Raw genomic sequence first — 18,678 nt, forward strand, 5'->3', positions numbered from 1 at the left:
GAAGTCGTGCCACACTGATGTTGAAGTTGCGAAAAACAACAAATATTCCCATTCCTATAAAATTTCATGTTTTTCGCAACTTCAACGTCAATGTGGTACGTCTTCCCCTTATCCGATCAATTTCATCTTCTGCAGGAATTATTTTCTTACCCGATGACACAATTTTAGGGGGGAGGGCGTGAAAAAATCTCGCAAAAAAGATTTCACCAGGTATAGCTGAAGTCCAGCCCAATTGTGGCACACGATTGATCTAAAACTTTGAATGTACCATTTTTTCACGAAATGGAACAACATTGGGGGAGTCGTGCCCAAAATTTCATGGTCGAAAAACAAGGTCCACCCTAGTGTCCATAAATGTTGATATTCAGCGATAGAACTTTTATAAAACGTGATTTAAAAGTTAAAAATTGGAGCTTTTTATGTCGGCAAACTCATTTGGAAAGAAAATAATTTGCCACGATAAAAGACCTCGAAAATGAGAACTTCGTCGCACTAATTACCGCCGTAACCAGGCTGCAGATTTTATGCACTTACTGCAGTTATGATGATCTCGAACTTGGTAGAAGAAAAAGATTGAATTAAAAAAAAAGTACAGTTTAACTAGATTTTTATCCTCTTTTTACCTTAATACGATACTTTATAAAGAGACCAACTTTTTCTTCTCTATATTAAATAAATACTTTTCTTCTGGCTATTTAATTTACTTAATCGGCTGCTCAAAATTCTTAATATAATTTAATACAAAGAGAAGGTTAAAAGACCTGTATAATTTTGTATATTTTCAAAAAGCCTGGTGTGATCGATACTTGGAGAACTTCTATATTCCAGAAAGGGACGATTTTCAGATGCATGGTTACAGGACTTTTTTTCATGCTCGAGGATTGTAGAAGACGTTAGCAAAGTTTGGCCTCCTATTTCCATAGCTACCCGATAGATTCTCGACGGTTTGTAGCGTTGAGATTTCGAAACCGCCATCGAGAGGGGCCAAGGAACGCCGAAAATCGCGCGGCAGACTCTCCCCGGAGGAAATCTCATCGAGCTAGTCCGTGTAAAAACTTGGAAACTGGCCATCAGAGACAGGGTAAAAAGTTTCCGACTGCTCGGGGTCGTCTCGTGATTGGTGCGTCTGCCAGTTTTTGCTCTCGCGCCTGGTCCACCCCCGTCCGAACAATTTCGCCGGGGGGGGGTTTGAATCGGACCAAGAAAATTCGCGGCACGTACCGAGTCGCTTAGGAAAAACATCAAAAATCGCCGGCAGCGATATCCGGTTGCTACGTTTCCTTTCCGGCCGGCTTCCTCTCCGTTTTCACCCTGCTCGTTTTTTAATCGCGGCCGGTTGGACGGCAGCCAGCTCCGACTCTTCTTAATTAAGATCTCAAATAAAAGCCACTCGCAGTCAAAGCTGCCATGGAAGTCGCCTCCTTGATCCTCGAGCGATCACTTGCCACCTTGTCCAGCTTCCGATGCGATCATGCTCTCGCTGGACAACTTTTCTATATTTGTAAATTGCACCCATCCATTTTTGGAGCCTTTTTTATTTTTCATGTAATTCTTATTTGCAGTCGTAATTTCTTCAGAAGCTTTTGTGCACGTCATTTAGTAAATCAATGGTTCTAATTGAATAAGAAAAGTTAAGTCGTTCCAATTTTAACCAAGTTATTTTGATTTATAATGGTCGTCCGTCGTAGGGATGAACCTACACCTCTGGATCGGTGGACATTTGTAAAAGAAATGTCTCCTCTCGATGAATACTACGATGAGTAACAAATTTCTTTGGTATATGTATACGAAGGCAGAATTTGAAGTGCTGATTTACTGAGCAATTCTACAGTGTGTCTCAAAAGCCGCGGACACCATTTTTGCAAAGGAAAATGTTGCTTCAAATGATCCAAGGAACCTCCCATTTCTGGATGTTGAAAGAATTTTGAGACGTCCTGTAGATATTTAGTAGATTTTACACAAAACTTGGATCATGAAAGGGGTTTGAACGTTAAGAGGTATCTGCGAGGGAGTTCGACTAATGTATACGGAAAGAGAGACAGAGGGGGGAGGGGAGAGAGAAAGAGAGAGAGAGAATTCGACTAAATGTCTGAAGAATGTCTCTTGAAGAATTCTTTTGCACGGCGGACTGAAGGAGAGGACTGTGGAGACGCGAGTACAAAGGACATTTTCTAACCCAATTAACTATCCGTCCGGCCATAATTAGGCGTCGTATAGCCGACGGTCGGTTCACGAGCCAGCGAAAAGTAGGTCCGCCGGCAGTGGACCGCAAACGAACTGGTCGAACGAGGCCGAGTTCGATCGCTCGGTCTAATTCGACGTGTCGGGTATTCAGAATGTCGCGTCGCGCCCATTTGCGGCCTTCTGCAAATGAGTTCCTAATAAAGCAATTACGCGATGGAGCTGGAAGTTATGGGGCTTACGGAGAACGAGTGATTCCTGCCCATCGGCCCTCACAATTCCTTTCTAAGTCCTTGGATGGGGCCTTACGCAATGTTAGACCCTCGACTTCGTCCTCGATTACTTTCGGGAGTCGTCACAGTACGATCCTTGCAATTTTTCTTCTATTAAACTGTTAGTGTAAACATTTCTACAGTGATTTTTGCTCGTAATGCGTGTCCTCTGTCCATGAGCCCCATAAACCCATTGTAGGCCCTCAGAATTGGTCCTACGCAACTTTAGCCCATCGACTTCGTGCTTGATTACTTCTTAAAATCACCAATCGAAAAATTCACGATGCTGTTCATACTGGGTGTCCCATTTAGCTCGTTGAAAAAAATATTTCGAATATAAAATATAAAATATTTCTTTAGATAAGCGTGTAACCTATCCCAAGATGAATTCGCTGAGCTATAACACCTTCGTCTTCCGGGATCATTCAAGGTCGTTGAAGGTCATTTAGTACCGTTCAAAATGGACCTTAACCAGACGGAAGTACGTCCACCCAAAGAAGGTTTGTGACCGTCGCAAGATCGTCTCTCCCGAAAGAGAGTGAATCTTATTCGAAATATTTTCGAAATTTCAAATGGGACATGCTGTATGTATATGCAGAATGCCCCGGGATTATAGAACCCCGCAGCAAGCCAGCAAATAGTAAAATGTTTTCCGCTATCAGTAAATGTTCCACGTACCGGGGCTGGTTGATTAATTTTTCATTTCAGTGACCCCGAAACACTGGGCGGAGGTAATAAAATATTTGTCGATGCAACGCATTGAATTACCAATTTGAAAGAATTCTTTTATCGGCTGCACGGAATGAATTTGAAACACGAAGCTCCCCCGAATGAATTGGTCGAAGCCATTCATCTTTTATTCCGCGCGAATTTGTAGAATTCGTTGATCGATGCGTAAAATTCGTAAAATGATGCGCTCGTTGATTATTTTCTGCAGGCTAATGAATTAAATATATTTTGTTACCTATATTTTATGTTTTCATGCGAACAGATCGCATATCAGATGATAAATTAGGAATAGCATTAAAACAAAGTACGATCGAGGCATGATACCGCGGTAATCGGTATGGTTACCCTAAATATAAATAAACGCGTCCGAAACGGGTGTAGCGTTTGCGAAAGGAAGAATCGGGGGATCAGTGAGTCTTCTCGATTTGCAGCGGCTAACTGGGCTCGGTTAGCGACGATGGTCGAGCCGGAAATTGGAGGAGCAAATTTTTGGTCGGCTCCAAAGAGTCGATTTCCGTGGCGCGCGGCCGGGGACCATTTCTTTCGGACTCGTAATTGGATGACCGATCGCAAAGGGACCGAAACGAGTTCCAATTGAATTCACCGTATATAGCGGCTTGATCGATCCGTTTCGCCCGAAATGCCTAGACCCCTACGATATGGGGTTATTGTTCGGTCTACGGTTCTCTCGACTGTTCCGAACGCACCCGGCACGCACTTCGCGGGGTTTTCGGGCGTCGAGTGTCCGAAATGGTCGAAAGAGCTTCTAAGCCCTGTTCAACCTGATCCTGGTGCAGCTTTCAAATTTCGTCGGGCCAACAGATACACAAATCCGATCGAGTGTTTCGCTCGATTAAAACCTTTAGCTTAACATTGGCGAAATAGAACGTTGCTGAAATTTGAACGTCTGAGTTACGATATGCGAAAAGAGGAACAGTTTTTCGGTCGTCGGCAAATGGGAGGTGGTGGTGTGATGATTTGGCGTGGTTTCGGGTACTATGTTAAAATGGAAATCAAAATAAGGAGAAATGAATAGCAAAGGTATTTTCAAATTCTAAGCTCCCGGTCAGTAGTGCACCATTATTATTATTATTATTATTATTATTATTATTGTCTCCAGCAGTATGTTGTTTGAACAGTGTCGAATAAATGGACAGGGTACGAGAGTGAGAGAGGCAAGGGACGAAAGCTCATGGTAAAAAGGCGAACCGCGGCTGGTAGACAGTGCAGAACGCGGCAATTCAAATCGGAGGTCCCTCCATCAAATTGCAAATCGGCCGGCGCTTAATCGCAAATTGGAAATCGCCGCGGGAGCTCGTATGACCGACACAAAATGCTCAACGCATCGGTGTATGCGACGCGCACGATGCATTCGATGCCGTTCAAAGCACGAAGGATGCTAAAAGACTTTGCGACCGGGCACGATCTGCACGTCGATAAATTAACGAACTGACCTCTGAAGAGTTTGGGGTAATCTTCACTGTCAAAATATTGAAAGCAAAATTTTATTTAAACGTTCCGAAAGAACTTCTCGCTCTTGCCATTTATCAAATCGTAATCCATAGCGAATTTTATTCGAGAAACTTCTACAATATGTTCAGACACGATTTTCAGTAGGTTGTAAATCTTGATGCATTTACAGGATCTGTGAATTGTATATCAAATATAAGAGAACAATTTTTAAAATCTTCTTACTCTTGCCGTTCATAAGATTGTCATTTTATAATGAATATTATTAGACACTTTTCTACAGTGTTCTCAGACGTTATCATCAATACACTGTGAATTGTGATGCATTTATAAAATAAAAGAAAACCTCTTGCAAGCAAACAATGTACAAAAACATTTTACAAAATTCAATAGCATTCCTTACAGCTTGCTAACGATTTTTTCTGTGACTTCATGCATGCACAATTTTAGCGAAAAATACCTGTACGATTCATTTTACAGGAAATATTCCGCATTAATTGTTCATGATGCCAATAAATATTTCTGCGATCCGATAAATAATAAAGAGCACCGTATGCGTGAATGACCACGTTCATAATGAATCAGAAAGCGCGATTCGTCACTGGCGCGTTGGCAATGAATGAACAGCCACGTGAAATTCACACGAAACCCAAGGTGTCAAAAAATATCTTAACAATTCTGATATTAAAATTCCTTGGAATCTCCGAGCACCGTTATAATCCTTCCGAGATTACGACACGATAGAACTGGATACAATTCAAGGATAATTCGCAAATAACAAATTGCGGATGATTTAAAAGAAGTTTTTAAAAAACTGCAACGAGAAACATTACCAACATTATTTTCTAATGCATCTACACATTTGCAATTTAAAACAGTAGACAGATTTAAACATTATTAAAAAAAATGACAGAAATATTTATGTGGTCCTCGTTTGTTGCAGTTGATGCAAACAATTTTTAATAATCTAGTTATTAATACATTATTATAGACTTGGAGACGTTCTATTTCGCATGAAAATTTACTTGTGGATCATATGCCTGCAACAGCATACCACAATTTGTCATTTTATATTCAAGGAATAAAAAAACGCTAAGCCTGCGAAGCTTAACGACAAGAATATTAACGAACATTGTAAAAAGGGATGAGAATCGACATAAGGGATGTTGGTACGTTTATTATCCGCTGCCGGGTCGTACAAATCAGAAATAAATCGGTGCTCGCGCGGGGATTAATACGTCGCGAAATAATACCACGGAATTCAATTAATGGAACGGTTGCATTACGGGGTCACGGCGATAAGATCGGTATAGTTCGAGGGTCGAGGATTTAATCGCTACCGATATTCCCGTGATTTACCGTGGATCCCCGGGCGATCAACGTCGCCGTTCGCCAAACGCACGATCGCGGATTAAAAACCGCGTTGCGGCCGCCAGTCGTATAATTTATTCAAGACGGAAATAACTTTCGGCGCGCGCGCGCGCGCTTGCACGTTCTGTAATGCAATTCGCGTGGGCGTGGATGGTTTTTGATAAATCCTTTTCGACGGGGACCAGGCTTCCCCTCAGCGAATTTCGACGTAATTGCGTGTTATTTCGGCCGGTCGATCGGCTTTTGTTCAGAATCCGGACCCAGCCGTGCCGATCGCGGCCGGTTTCATGCGGCAGAACGGATTAGACGGATTTTCGATGCCGGAAATTCACCTCCCGTGCGCTTCGACTCGCTTAATATTCGCCACAGAAATTTTTACTAGCACCAGGGGTAGCCAGCCCACCCATCCCACCCTTACCCATGTATATGTATAAAGACACATAACCGGCCCGCGTTTATCAATTTTCCACGGTAGTACACCACGCGAAACCGTACATATTTTTTGATCGACCGGCCCCGCCGCGCCGCGCTAGACCGCCGCGCCGATTTCGACCTGTTTATTTACGATTTCCGACCACCCGCGCTTTTATTTGCTAAATAATTTACCGACACGCTCGCATTCGCGGAATAATCAATTTTCTAGTTTTTTCGGTTCGTTTGCGCCTATCTCTCGACGAATCGGAGGTGCTCGCGGCGCGGCGTTAGATCGTTGATGAACTGCGAATGTTTTAGAACAATTATGACCGTCATTTACGACAAGCTTCTATAAAGATGTGTTTCTTATTTTAATGATTCTGGAAGTAGATGCAGTAGTTGCACGTAAGATCCTAAAGTAATTTTTCTTCGAATAAAATACACCCTTTTTCATTTCAGCAGAAATTAGGCATTCAAAGAAGTCGTTCATTCAGAAGACAAATGCCATAAATCAAAGAAAGAAAATTTTACAGGAGAGCCGTCTGAAAATTACCTGAAGTTGCCAATTTTTTGTTGTATACATATAACCAACTTAGAAATGTAAAATCATTTGTCATATAAATACATTAGTTATAATCGTAGAACATATATTTTGAGTTGTGTCACTTTTCTTATGAGTGAACGAAATGTTCGAATCGATCCAACAACATCAGTGAAGGGGCTAGTAGAAATATTACCGTCTGAGCGAGTTCTCGATTCGTCAAAAACGCAACAAATGAAAGGATGATCACGAAAAAAATATGACAACCTTTTTTAGTCTTCGTTTAAACAGAAAACAAATATTTTCATCCCAAAAACCGTAGAATTAAATGTCAAAAAAAAAGTTTAAATTGGTCCAACGACGAAAGATAAAAACATTAATAGAGTCGCTGCCTGAATCTGCTTCCAATTTTTTTAAAACGCTACGAGTACGAGAATCGTTATAGAAAAAATATGAGAACCCGTTGCAGCCTTCATTTACACAGAGAAAAATATTTTCATGCCAGGAATGAACTGAGGAATTGAATAGCGAGAAAAATTTGCAAATCGTTCAAACAACGTCAAGTAAAGAGTGGAGAAAGTAATATCTAGACTGCGGGTCTTTATGCAAAATAAAAATGTTCTGCATTTATTGCGGGAAGCAGGAATAAAATAAAAATTGATTTCACCCCTTAATGACTTCGTTACATTAAAAAGAACATTACGGTATTCTTAAATTTTTCTAATCTTTTACTGTTTTATATTTCACCGAACGAATTTCCTTATAAATGCACAAAGATCCGCAGTCTAGTAATATCGCTGCGTGAGCGAGGTACCGCATCCGAAAATATTAATCCGCGGTACATTAGCTTTCGCATGAAAGGCAGTCATAAAGGTGGGTCCCATAAGCACCTGGCAAGATCGAGGCAAGTTTGCCAGCGGCGTTCAAGCACTCGGCCTTCATAAATCACGCAGAAGGGGACGCGAGAGCGAAACGGTAATCACGGTTCGAAGTAAAACGGAATCCCATGTTCTCCTCCGTTCGCGATTTTTCCACGGCTGGAGGGATCAGCGAGTCGCGAAATCTGATAGGGAGGGGGGAGGTGGGTGTTGCAGGGATAGACCGTTCGTAAATTCGGGGGAAATTAAGCATGGCGTACAGGTTAATTAATCGCGATAATCCGGGGCGTAGGGACCGCGTCCGTCTCGTTCGCCCCTCGAGAGAGAAATGAAAAGTTCTGGAAAGTTTGATATCGCGCCGCCGCGCCGGATATTCTGCACGCACTTCCTGCGCGTGGCACGCACACGATCGCATAAACACGCAGCCCTCTCGTCGCAGCTCGAATCGACGATGTACACGCGAACCTCCTTCCTCGAGTTTTTTCGCCATCGAGGACCGTGATCTTGAGAGAGAACTCGGTACTTCGCTCCGAAACTCCACGAAACGATCCGAGCGATTTATACTGACTATATGGAGGCAGGAGATTTTCTTCGTGTTGGTGAAATACCATAGTAGCACTTGTGGCATTTTTTTCGGTCTTGGTTGCAATATTGTTAAGTAAATTTCTTGTTAATTAACCAACTAGAACAACTGTAGGCGCAACGTTGGATATTCATTAGCAAATTGTCATAAATTTTCGTGGTAGGCCCTATGTTGGGGATTTGTAGACGAAACCACCAACCTTATCCCAACCAACCATCCAATCGTTAGCCACCGTGGCCAACCATAAATACTACTAAGGTAATTGTAGATTTCTACTGTTGCATCGAATGGTCGAAAGTGACCTTTAACATGATCATACATTTATATTCTTGGAATTGTTCTATAATTTTTAAAAATCACTCGGTTCGTAATACCCTAGCGAGCAGACGGACGGTAAAATACATCGTTCTGGCTGTGAACGAGGGTGTCTAGATTTCTTTTTTGAACTCGACTGTAGCCAGGGTGTCTGCGAGGAGTCTGACCCGGGCTAACTTAATAACGCGTTATGCATCCAGTCAGGTTGGGGGGCGGGGCTATGGGGTGGGCAAAGTGTCTAAATAAGGGCGCGGGGGCCCCGGCAATAAAGTTACAGGGCTGTAGGACCAGTTGCCCGGAAAATAAGATCAGAATTGATGCGGATTCAGGGACTCGAGCCCCGGGTAGTAGCTATTTGCAATTTGCTCACCTTGACGCGCAGAAGGTGCTGGAGACTTTGAGCTTGGCTGCTATTTAGGGGCGGATTGTCAGTCCCGAGACGCGCCACTGCAATCACGTTTTCTTGGGTTGCGTTGTACAAGAAGAGAGTGCACACCGTCTGCAAAAGAAAAAAGAAAGGGAACGGGTACACGGTGCATGTCACTGCGTCATCCGACACCATACCCTCGCGTTATTAACCCTTCAGAAACGACGCACACTGCGACAAATGGGCGATCTAGGTGGAAAAAAGTCATGTCACGAAATATATATATTTCAATCGCAATATCCGCTAAACTAATCATTTTTTTTAATGCCAATACTATTTTATAGAGAATAAAAATTTTTGCAGCGACTGATACGTACAAAAATATACGCTTCCATTTAAAAAATCAAAGTTGATCATATTGTGCTGTTGTTGTTTGCAGATGGACTGTTTGGTCCATTTGTAAAAAAGTTATTCTGGTTTTATTAAAAACGGACATTTCGTTTTAAGCGTGTTTGTTTATTTACGGTAGTCACTGTATTTTCACTTAATTTGCGATGACAATTACATTATATGTACTTTAACTTTATATAATAATTGTATTTATATTATATTTTATTATGATACTGTTCACACATATGTATATATGTGTATGTAAATAAAAAATTCTTTACTTAACGTATGTAATTTATTTTTTTATTTTGAAATCGTAGAATAATATTCGGACGTATTATAAACAACGTAAAACGATTTCTGAATTTTCCCCACCTAGACTAAACATCTGTGCCAGTCAAGATTTATTGTACAAGATCAGATCTCTCTCTCTCTCTCTCTCATTGAGAGGATTATATATTATTATTTATTTTTGTTTGTATTGAGATTGTCGTTTGAAATGATTGTTTCTGCAGGTTCGGCAGGTTGTTCTTACCTGATTATTAGCTTCCTCTCTCATAAAGCTATCGAGGGACGAGATCGCGTCCAGGACAGTGACATTATTATGCCGTCGCAATAAGCTCTCGTCCTTTTCGCTGTATCCCAGGAACATGAAAATCCCGTGCGGTATAGAGTAAGCATCTGCGGGGACAAGTCGATAGAGATTAGATGACGAAGCCTCGATCAACGATGGGTCCTTCGTAAACGAAATTATAAATCCTCGGGTGCACGGGGCCGAGGAGCATCGTAAACGAGGATCATCTTTGATCTATCGTATCAAATTTTCATCAACTCTCCGCCGAGAAAGAGATAGGCAATTTTCTCGACTGAAGTTACCAAACTTTTTCATTTATCTCGACTGATAATTTACTCTAAACGTGACTTTATTCCAACGAAAAATTGTCAGACATAATTCTTATAGAACATAAATCAAGTATGTTAACACTTATCGCCTCGGAATAAAGAACACTTTTGCATAAAATACATGTTGGGCACTTTTGCAGTTAGGCTAGCCTCTTGTATGGGAAGGTATCTAAGAATGTGTTCATCGTTCCAAATATTTTAAAGTTTGACATGCATATAATTTTGGGTTTGGAAAGATTGCCATCTGATTAACGATGTTATGAAATTGGATGTGTACAAGATAACAAATAATTTCGAGTGCAAGAAACTGATTAATTTTCATGTTTTACAGTTACTCGAGAGATCTAGAGCGAGTTTAAAACGAATTAGTAAAGTTCAATCTGACATGGACATCTTTATATCGCACATATAAAACAACAAGTAATTTTATACATACAAAATGATGTCTTTTAATGAGATTTATCCAACAGGGGTTGCTAAAGGTGTCTAGGATCAAGATGCTTATGATTAATGCATGAAATAGTGATAAATGACTTTGTATAGAGGAAATCCATCTGCTGCACAAAAGGATTTTTCAGGTAATTATTATACTTTGAAGTTGGTTTTTTAATGGAGAAACATATACTTCATGATTGAGGGTGGTTTAAATGTCTGATACATAAAATAACAATGTCTCCAAAAATTGCTAGACGTCGAAAATATAATTTTGTACAAGATTAATACTAATCCTACCGACCATCAAAAGTGACTGATGTGTATAGTATTATAAAAATAACAAGATTAAATTCATTTATATTGTGTACGATTTTTACTATGATGTATACTGGAATAAAAAAAAATATATATTCAATAAATTCCCATGAAAACACCTCTACAATTTCAATAATTGTCAAATACAAAATCTAAAATAGGTCTTCTGACCCCTCGTGGTAGGTTTAGTGTTAAATTATTACTTGATACATGAGGTCCTCCAAGATTCTAAAAAATAGAAAGGGATAAAAAATTAGTGTTTCCGAGAGACTGGTACATAAACAACAATTTTCGACGGAAAATAAAAGTGTTTTTCGTTTAACAAGAAGTAAAACCACCCTCTACGATCAAAACATGTAAAGCAATGAATGTTTTTCTCTATTAATGGGGTTTTCAAATGAGTGGCTTAAGATTGGCGAGTTTGTGGGTGTCACGAGAGATGATCCCAGCGTAAAATTGGAAAAATCTCTCGTCTCTGTAACTATCGGCGGGATCTTGGTCCATTGAAAAGGTGACGCGTCAAGAGGGTTATATTCACCGGGTGAAGGCCGCATGCATATGAAATCGCCGCTGTAGCAAAGGCAGCGTCCGCGATGCGCCTTATACCCCGGTGCCTCGTGATTGTAGAAGGCAAAGGGCGTCTTGCAGGGCAACGAGTTCACGCAGATCGTGTTGCAGCTGAGAATCCCGCCCTCGCCGCATTCGCACAGCTCCGAGCATTCCGGCTCATCCTCCCGATAGAGCTGTGGGCAACGAACGACAAACCTGTTAAACTGTTAGCTCGAAACACTGTCACTGTCGCGAAACGTATGTCAACCCAGGAATTCGCCAGAGGAACCATACTTGCGTCGTTGGCTGCAGAAAGCAGACATATTGTTCGCTAACAAATTTAAACGTCCATAAAACTGGAATCCCGTTTGCAACGAGACCTCGAATCTTCACGTACCATATGTATTACCCGAGATATGAAGCTTCTGAACTTGCTCCTCGTTTTTGTTCCAGAAAACAGCAAGACAAAGTCGTACATCAGTTTTCAAGATCTTGTTGCAAAGGCGAAGCTTCAATCTTCAAATCCATTGTAGATTCGTCACAAACAGAATGTTTTAACGTTAAGACTGCAGATTTTTCTAGAGGAATTTTAAGAGAAAGTGGAATCAAATAAAATCATATTTTCAGTGGTAGTAGCCTTTGTAGATCCGAAATCAATAACAATGGTACTGAATTCTGTCGAAATTGATATTCTAGCATTTTTTGAAAATTTTCAGAAGCCATAAATGCATCAAGATCCGCTGTCTAGTTAATACGGACGTTCGGATTTCTAGTATTTTCGAGAAGAAACGTATCCTTAGTTTTGCTTCTGCAGAGTGCAAGGTTTACAACGAGTCCAAGTCGATTGTTGTAATATTTTTGTTCACGAAATTATTACTGTGTACACGTCCAGGATGTTTCAAGAAAGAGAGAAGTGTTTGAATAGTTTCTGGATCCACTGTGGAAGATTTGACAAAGTCCGCAGTCCAGTCGTAAACTATAGCAGTCGCCGCTGATGAAGTGAAGCCGCGAATCAATGGCGAAGTAAAGAATTTTTGAATTGTCGCCGACGCGGTGCGGGGCGCGGCGCTGAAACAAACGGCGAGAGGACCGTCGCGGATAAATAGATTGAAACGATGTTGAATCGCGTATTGCGAGACCGGGTCACGACCATAGAATAGCTATGTACCCTTCCATTGTCCGCGGGATCCCGATTATTTCAAATACAATTTTTCCAACTCCCGCGGCACGGTGCCGCGCCGTTGCATTCATTGTCTTCCCGCTGGCGGCTGCCACTGAATTATTGATATCGTCCAGCAAGCGGGGGTGGAACGGAAACTTTCATTCCGAATATCATAATTAACATTCGACGGTAATTAATATTCACCGAGCGTGTTCCCGTGCCTCGTTCATCTTTGAATCCGTGTGCGTACATCGCGATCGTGTTTCGCGATCTATTATATTATCGATTAAGTGGGCCATCGAGATGTACTTTAAAAATACAATGATTCAATTAAATTGAATTAGATCCAATTAAAACTCACTGCAAAATTAAAGAATCACTTTCCTTCAAAAATTGCATATGTTCAAAGCGTTGTAAAATTTCGTTCGGGTCTTATGTTAAAGCTTGGACCTTCTACTTTCGAATCCATTGTTCATTTTCCACAAGAAAATTTTGTACACCGTGTAACAGGTGAGAAAATGAAAATACTTTTTCGTTTCAAAATTTTTCAAATTCAAACGATTCTATCAAAGTCGAAAAATGTTTTTAGTAAATGAAACCAAAATAGATAGGAAGATTGGAGTCTCGCCTTTAAAGTGACACCTGGATGGTCGCATTACGATTTTTTTTGCCGAGTTATCGAAATGAACCTGTAGATCGTGTCAGTGTTTCTTGATCAAAATGCGTCGTATCATTTGCATTTAAAAACGGACATTTCGTATGCAACAACCTCATAAAATTAACGTTTCTATGCGACATGATCTCGATGAACGATTAACATCGATGACACGCGATTGCTTCGGATAATGCTGTTTTTCCGAAAATGTTTTCCGCGAAAATGTGGCGATCGATCGTGGATTATCATTCGTGAATATTCGACCGTATTCGTGGAAGCGAGCTAAAACGTTTGATGCTGATGTTTCAGGTGAATATTCGGGTCCGTGTGCATAAACGATAAGGTTTTTAGCAAGTTTTAGTGGCAGGTGATGGGGGAAGATTATGCGAAAGAAGTATAGTTTATTTATACTTATTACTTGCAAGTGTGTACTTCTTTTTATCGGTGCGACTGATTGAACTGGTTGGAAAAGGTTTTCACTTCTAGTTTCGTAGACACTGTGGACGTTTTTGGAAATTTTCTTGTTCGTGGATCGATTAGGTTGTAAATAAGCACTGCATTCCTATGCAATCTTCTAAAGCAATGGAAGTATTGAATATGTCGCATATGTTAAACATGAATTGTGGGTGCTTTTTTATGATTGCTGGTGTAAATGTTTTTCTCTGTAGTGTTTGACAACTCTGTTCGCAATTGTAAATGTATACAGATCCATAGTTTAGTCGTAAATAATGCCCTACTGCAGGAACAAATTGTAATGACACGTTTAACATCCTCACAATTCATCATACTCGAGCTGCATGACAAATGGCAACAAACCGTCGCAAATAATGACAAATATACATGCACAATTATGTACAAATATATCTACAATTGATCGACATATAATAGCTGTCTATTTTATTCCTATATAAATAAAACTGACATATACTAAAGCAGAAATTATTTGTGATGAATTTATTGGTCTAATATTTCTCGAAAGCGAGTCAAAATAAGAGGAGTCATGGGTTTTTCTACCAGCAGTTAAAATGGCATTAAATTTTATTCAGCTTCGTCCACTGAAAGATGATTTCTTAAGAATTATTAACACGTTTACAGCAACGATTGAACAGAATTCGCGAAACACTGAGCACCTCATTGTCGATTAAACGAAATAATGAATTGATTCATCGAAAAAATCTCTAGAATATTTTCTCAGCACGAGTGAGATTTAAGAATGCGCACTGTCGTTCAGGAAGTCGTCCTCGCCCCAGAAAAACGCCAAACAACTCGAACAACTCCGTCGCGAGTAATCTTTCAAGAATTTTTGTCCGGTCCGATATAGTTCCAGCAAAATAAGTACGCGTCTGAAAGTTTCAACTATCCGAAGACTCGAGAGCGTTCTTGAAACTTTTGACCGACGCGCGACGGTGCCGCGATGAAAATCAACGTTAGAGAAACTCTAATAAATTCGGAAACAAACAGGCAAATGAGAGGAGAACTTCGCGGAGATGTAAATCGCTCATCGAGGCTCTGGTGCACCACGATAAATCTTCGCTAATGAAAACTAAAATGTTACGAATAAACTTCTCATTAAAACGACGAGAATCGAACTGTTGGTGGGACGCTTCCTGCCATAAGCGATCACTGGATCGCGGAATTTTGTGCACTTATGACTTGCAGACATCTTGAAATGCAAATGGCGAATTCCTCAGTCGTGTTTCCACCGAATAAATAACTTCAACCATATCTGGTTTCAACGTCCATCGAATCAGAACATTTATAAAATAACTAGCAAAAGTGAAAAATTGCATAAAAACATTCCCGATGTAGTAGTTTAATCTACATCGCGAGATAAACGTATTTTCCGCGTATCGCGTGCATTTTTCGCGCAAAATCGTTGGAATAATTATGAACCGCATTCCACGCTTATTAATTCGCGAATATCGTAACGAGAATATTTTTTTCCTGTATATTAAATTGTTGAGATTTCAATTGATCGACTCGTCCTGAATTTCGAGTTTCGAACCCTTCCTCGCGTTCCATGGACGCTGCACTTGTTGGATATCGAATTTATTCAGAATGCGGTTTCTATTATCATCTCTGCTTGAATAAACAAGTGTGTATAATCAATTTCAGTGGAGGCACCTTCATACCTTCTAATTGTAACTGTATCGATTACTGTATTATGCTTCGATCGTATTTTATTTTAATATTATTCCTAATTTATCATGAAATAATAATTTGTTCAAGCATTTTATGGATGAATGATGTGTTCTGGGTACAAATAAAATCGATCACATTTTGTACATATTACTGCGGACGAAAAAGAGCCATGTAACAATTACTGCGTACCCATTACTTTGCGAATTAGAATTCGCAAACTACGTATCTAGGCATTAATTTAAATAAATCTTGATTACAGTAACAAATAATTTGTTTGTTTATTACATTTTAAATGAATAAACCTTGTATTCATTTTATCATCGTAGTGTGACATTACATAAATATCTGAATACATTCTTTTAACGAATATTTGAGTAATATTTATTATCTTTAGTTTGAAGCTGTTTTAGATTAAGAACATCGTGAAGTTTGCAACATTTCACAGTTGCATTATATTAATTGAAAAAAATTTATATGGATTTTGCATTTATTTAACGAAACTAAGAATTAAGGGATTTTTACTCTCAGCGAAAAATTATCTTCTAAAGTACAATAATAATCAATATTTACAATGTGAACTCTTTACAATGTAAATTTATTCAGGGCTATATATTTATTTTTACGTATTTTAATCTCATTGGGAAAAAATATCGTAGCAAAATGTACACCCGCAGTAATACGTACATTTATACCGTACTAATTGTAAAATGAAAAATCTGACACTAATTACTTGACTGACTAGAACTGTTCGAAACATTGTGGATTCGAAATCGGTTTTCGAACAAGACTAGTCGAATAGTTTGCAGATTGTCGTACTCACCCTCTTGCCTTTGCCCTCCCTTATGAATTGCTGGCTCTGCCTCACCCCTTGAACCACGCAGAAGCCTATAAAGAGACGAACATTTCAGAAAGAAGCGTGCTGCACGTTCCTCGGCGAACTCTTTTGCCCCTGTCTCCTTTCCTCTCTTCGTCCTTTCGTCCTGTGCACCCCTAACCCCGAGTCCCCGATCCTTCCTCATTTTGAATCCGTTCTTTCAGCCGCTTCTATCGCTTTGTAACGTTCGAAAACGAAAATTCCTCGTGTTCCAGACGGTGGGCGATCAAAGGCGCCGCATTTCCCGTTCCAAGAACACCGTGTCACCGCGCACGCACCCCTGTTTTTCTTTGCAACTCCCGTACCACCCCCTTGTTCTCGCGACCCTAGCCCAGCACCACTTTCGAAATACCATCCCGCGTCCGTAACGGCTCCGCACTCGTTATCGATTCCACGAATGGCCTGGAAATGTGTTCGCCGACCGTCGAATTACGGCACGGGGCGTGTCAAACGACCGCCACACCAAGTATTTCGATTTTCAACGCGATCTGCAACACCTAGGGAATAGATCTTGCAAAGGGGTGCCCACCCTAATACATCCCCGTACCGCTGTTACAGTTTCCGATTTTATTTGCTAGTCGAATGGTCTCTGTCAAGCTCTAAACAGAGCGATACGTGAATATGGAGTTCACATTGTTACTCGTAGCTAGATTGTTTGTGTTTGTAGTTACCCGGTTTGATGAGATCGAGGAGTCGAGGCTGTGTGATCATTACACAATCAACTCAAGGAATGTCCAAGGTGAACAGGAGACCTATCAATTTTGATTACTATCTAGTAATGAATATAATATAGGGTCGAAGAAGTCGATTGGCTCTCGACAAGAAAAAAACGTTACTCACGTGGCGGAACGGTGGTGGTAGACGTGGTGCTCGGCGTGGTGCTCATGGTGGTGGTACTCGTAGTGCTGGTCGTTGTGATAGTCGTGGTGATCTCCCAAGTTTCCGTGGGTTCGGTGGTCGGCCACCTCGTCACTTCCGGTATTTGATTATCTTCCACTTGTTCGACCGCGGTGGCAGTCGTCGTGCTAACTGGCGACCTGGCCGTCGACGAGACGGTCGTCGTCGTCGTCCTAGGATAATGATGGTGTTTCCTACGGGCGTGATAATCCTTCTGGGACTCCACTGAAACAGTCGATAGATTTATCTCGGGTCAGAACCTTCCGCAAAGCGAACTCAACGGTATCCTTCTTTGCCATTCATGGGGACCTTGGGATCAGGGGTGGCAGCGGTGTAAAATATCAGGTTGGTGTAAACAAAATAGCAACTCAAATTTTAAAAAGTTGTTGTAAAAGGGGTAATTCAATCCTCAAATGCATGGTAGATTTAATCACAAAATATTTCCTTACTGATGTTTATATTTTAAATTCGATTTACCGATTGTTCTTCCGAATGCATAAAATCCTGATTCAACTGCTAACGATCAATAGGCGACTTTCCAAGAAGAGTTCGCAAGTGCAAAGATCGTGGGATCGGATCGGTTCCAATGAAAGTCAAACGGAGCTCTCGTCTCGCGTTTCAACGGTATAAATTCGAGCGACTGGTCCACGTTAATTTGCATCGATCACGTTTATCGCGGGTCGGGGGGCGGGGGAGAGAGAAGAGAGGACATCAAACCCCGGCGTTCGACCTACATTCCTATCGGGAATCGACGGAAGGCGATCGAGGCCCGGTCGATGCAGTTAGCGCGTGCGGCGCGGCGCGGCGCAGCGTGATGCAGCGCCGATGCACTCGCTCGGCAAGTGCAATTTCTTCGTATCTAAATGACTTATCTGTCGGCTGAATGCCGGGTACGGTCTGAGCTTTTCAGCAACTCGACTCGCGGGAACAGATGTAAGATCGATAAAGGAGCCTCGTGTTGTGCCCTGTCGTTCGTTGCTTCTTTCCGATGTAATTGCAATCCTACATGGTCCTGACTGCCATAACGAAGATATCGCTATGATAGGCGTCCGCTCTTGTCGCACAGTACTGTGCCATCGCGAATTGTCGATCGTGACTGGGTCAAATGTCATCTCGAACTGGAAGTCTGAAGGGGAGGTTCGTGGGGTGTATAAATTAATTCATAGTGTCGCAATTTTCTTGAAATTATCTTGGAATTCCTCAATGAATTTTTGCTTTACCTGTAGTTTCAGAGA

At 41.0% G+C, this 18,678-nt stretch overlaps 1 protein-coding gene across 3 annotated transcripts in view; it reads right to left on the reverse strand.

Moving 5' to 3' along the window:
• The window catches only part of Gfrl (Glial cell line-derived neurotrophic family receptor-like), a 435,405-nt gene that overhangs the window by 41,546 nt on the left and 375,181 nt on the right, over positions 1 to 18,678 (reverse strand). For all 3 annotated transcript variants that reach the window (XM_076423703.1, XM_076423705.1, XM_076423704.1), the window contains 5 exons: positions 17,387 to 17,668; positions 16,493 to 16,557; positions 11,703 to 11,907; positions 10,047 to 10,192; positions 9,125 to 9,253 (listed from right to left, as the gene is read on the reverse strand). In XM_076423703.1, the coding sequence (XP_076279818.1) occupies positions 9,125 to 9,253; positions 10,047 to 10,192; positions 11,703 to 11,907; positions 16,493 to 16,557; positions 17,387 to 17,668 (827 nt within the window). The remainder of the gene's footprint in view (positions 1 to 9,124; positions 9,254 to 10,046; positions 10,193 to 11,702; positions 11,908 to 16,492; positions 16,558 to 17,386; positions 17,669 to 18,678) is intronic.

Source organism: Lasioglossum baleicum, chromosome 5, assembly GCF_051020765.1.
Source record: "Lasioglossum baleicum chromosome 5, iyLasBale1, whole genome shotgun sequence".
In the NCBI taxonomy this organism is placed as follows: Eukaryota; Metazoa; Arthropoda; class Insecta; order Hymenoptera; family Halictidae; genus Lasioglossum; species Lasioglossum baleicum.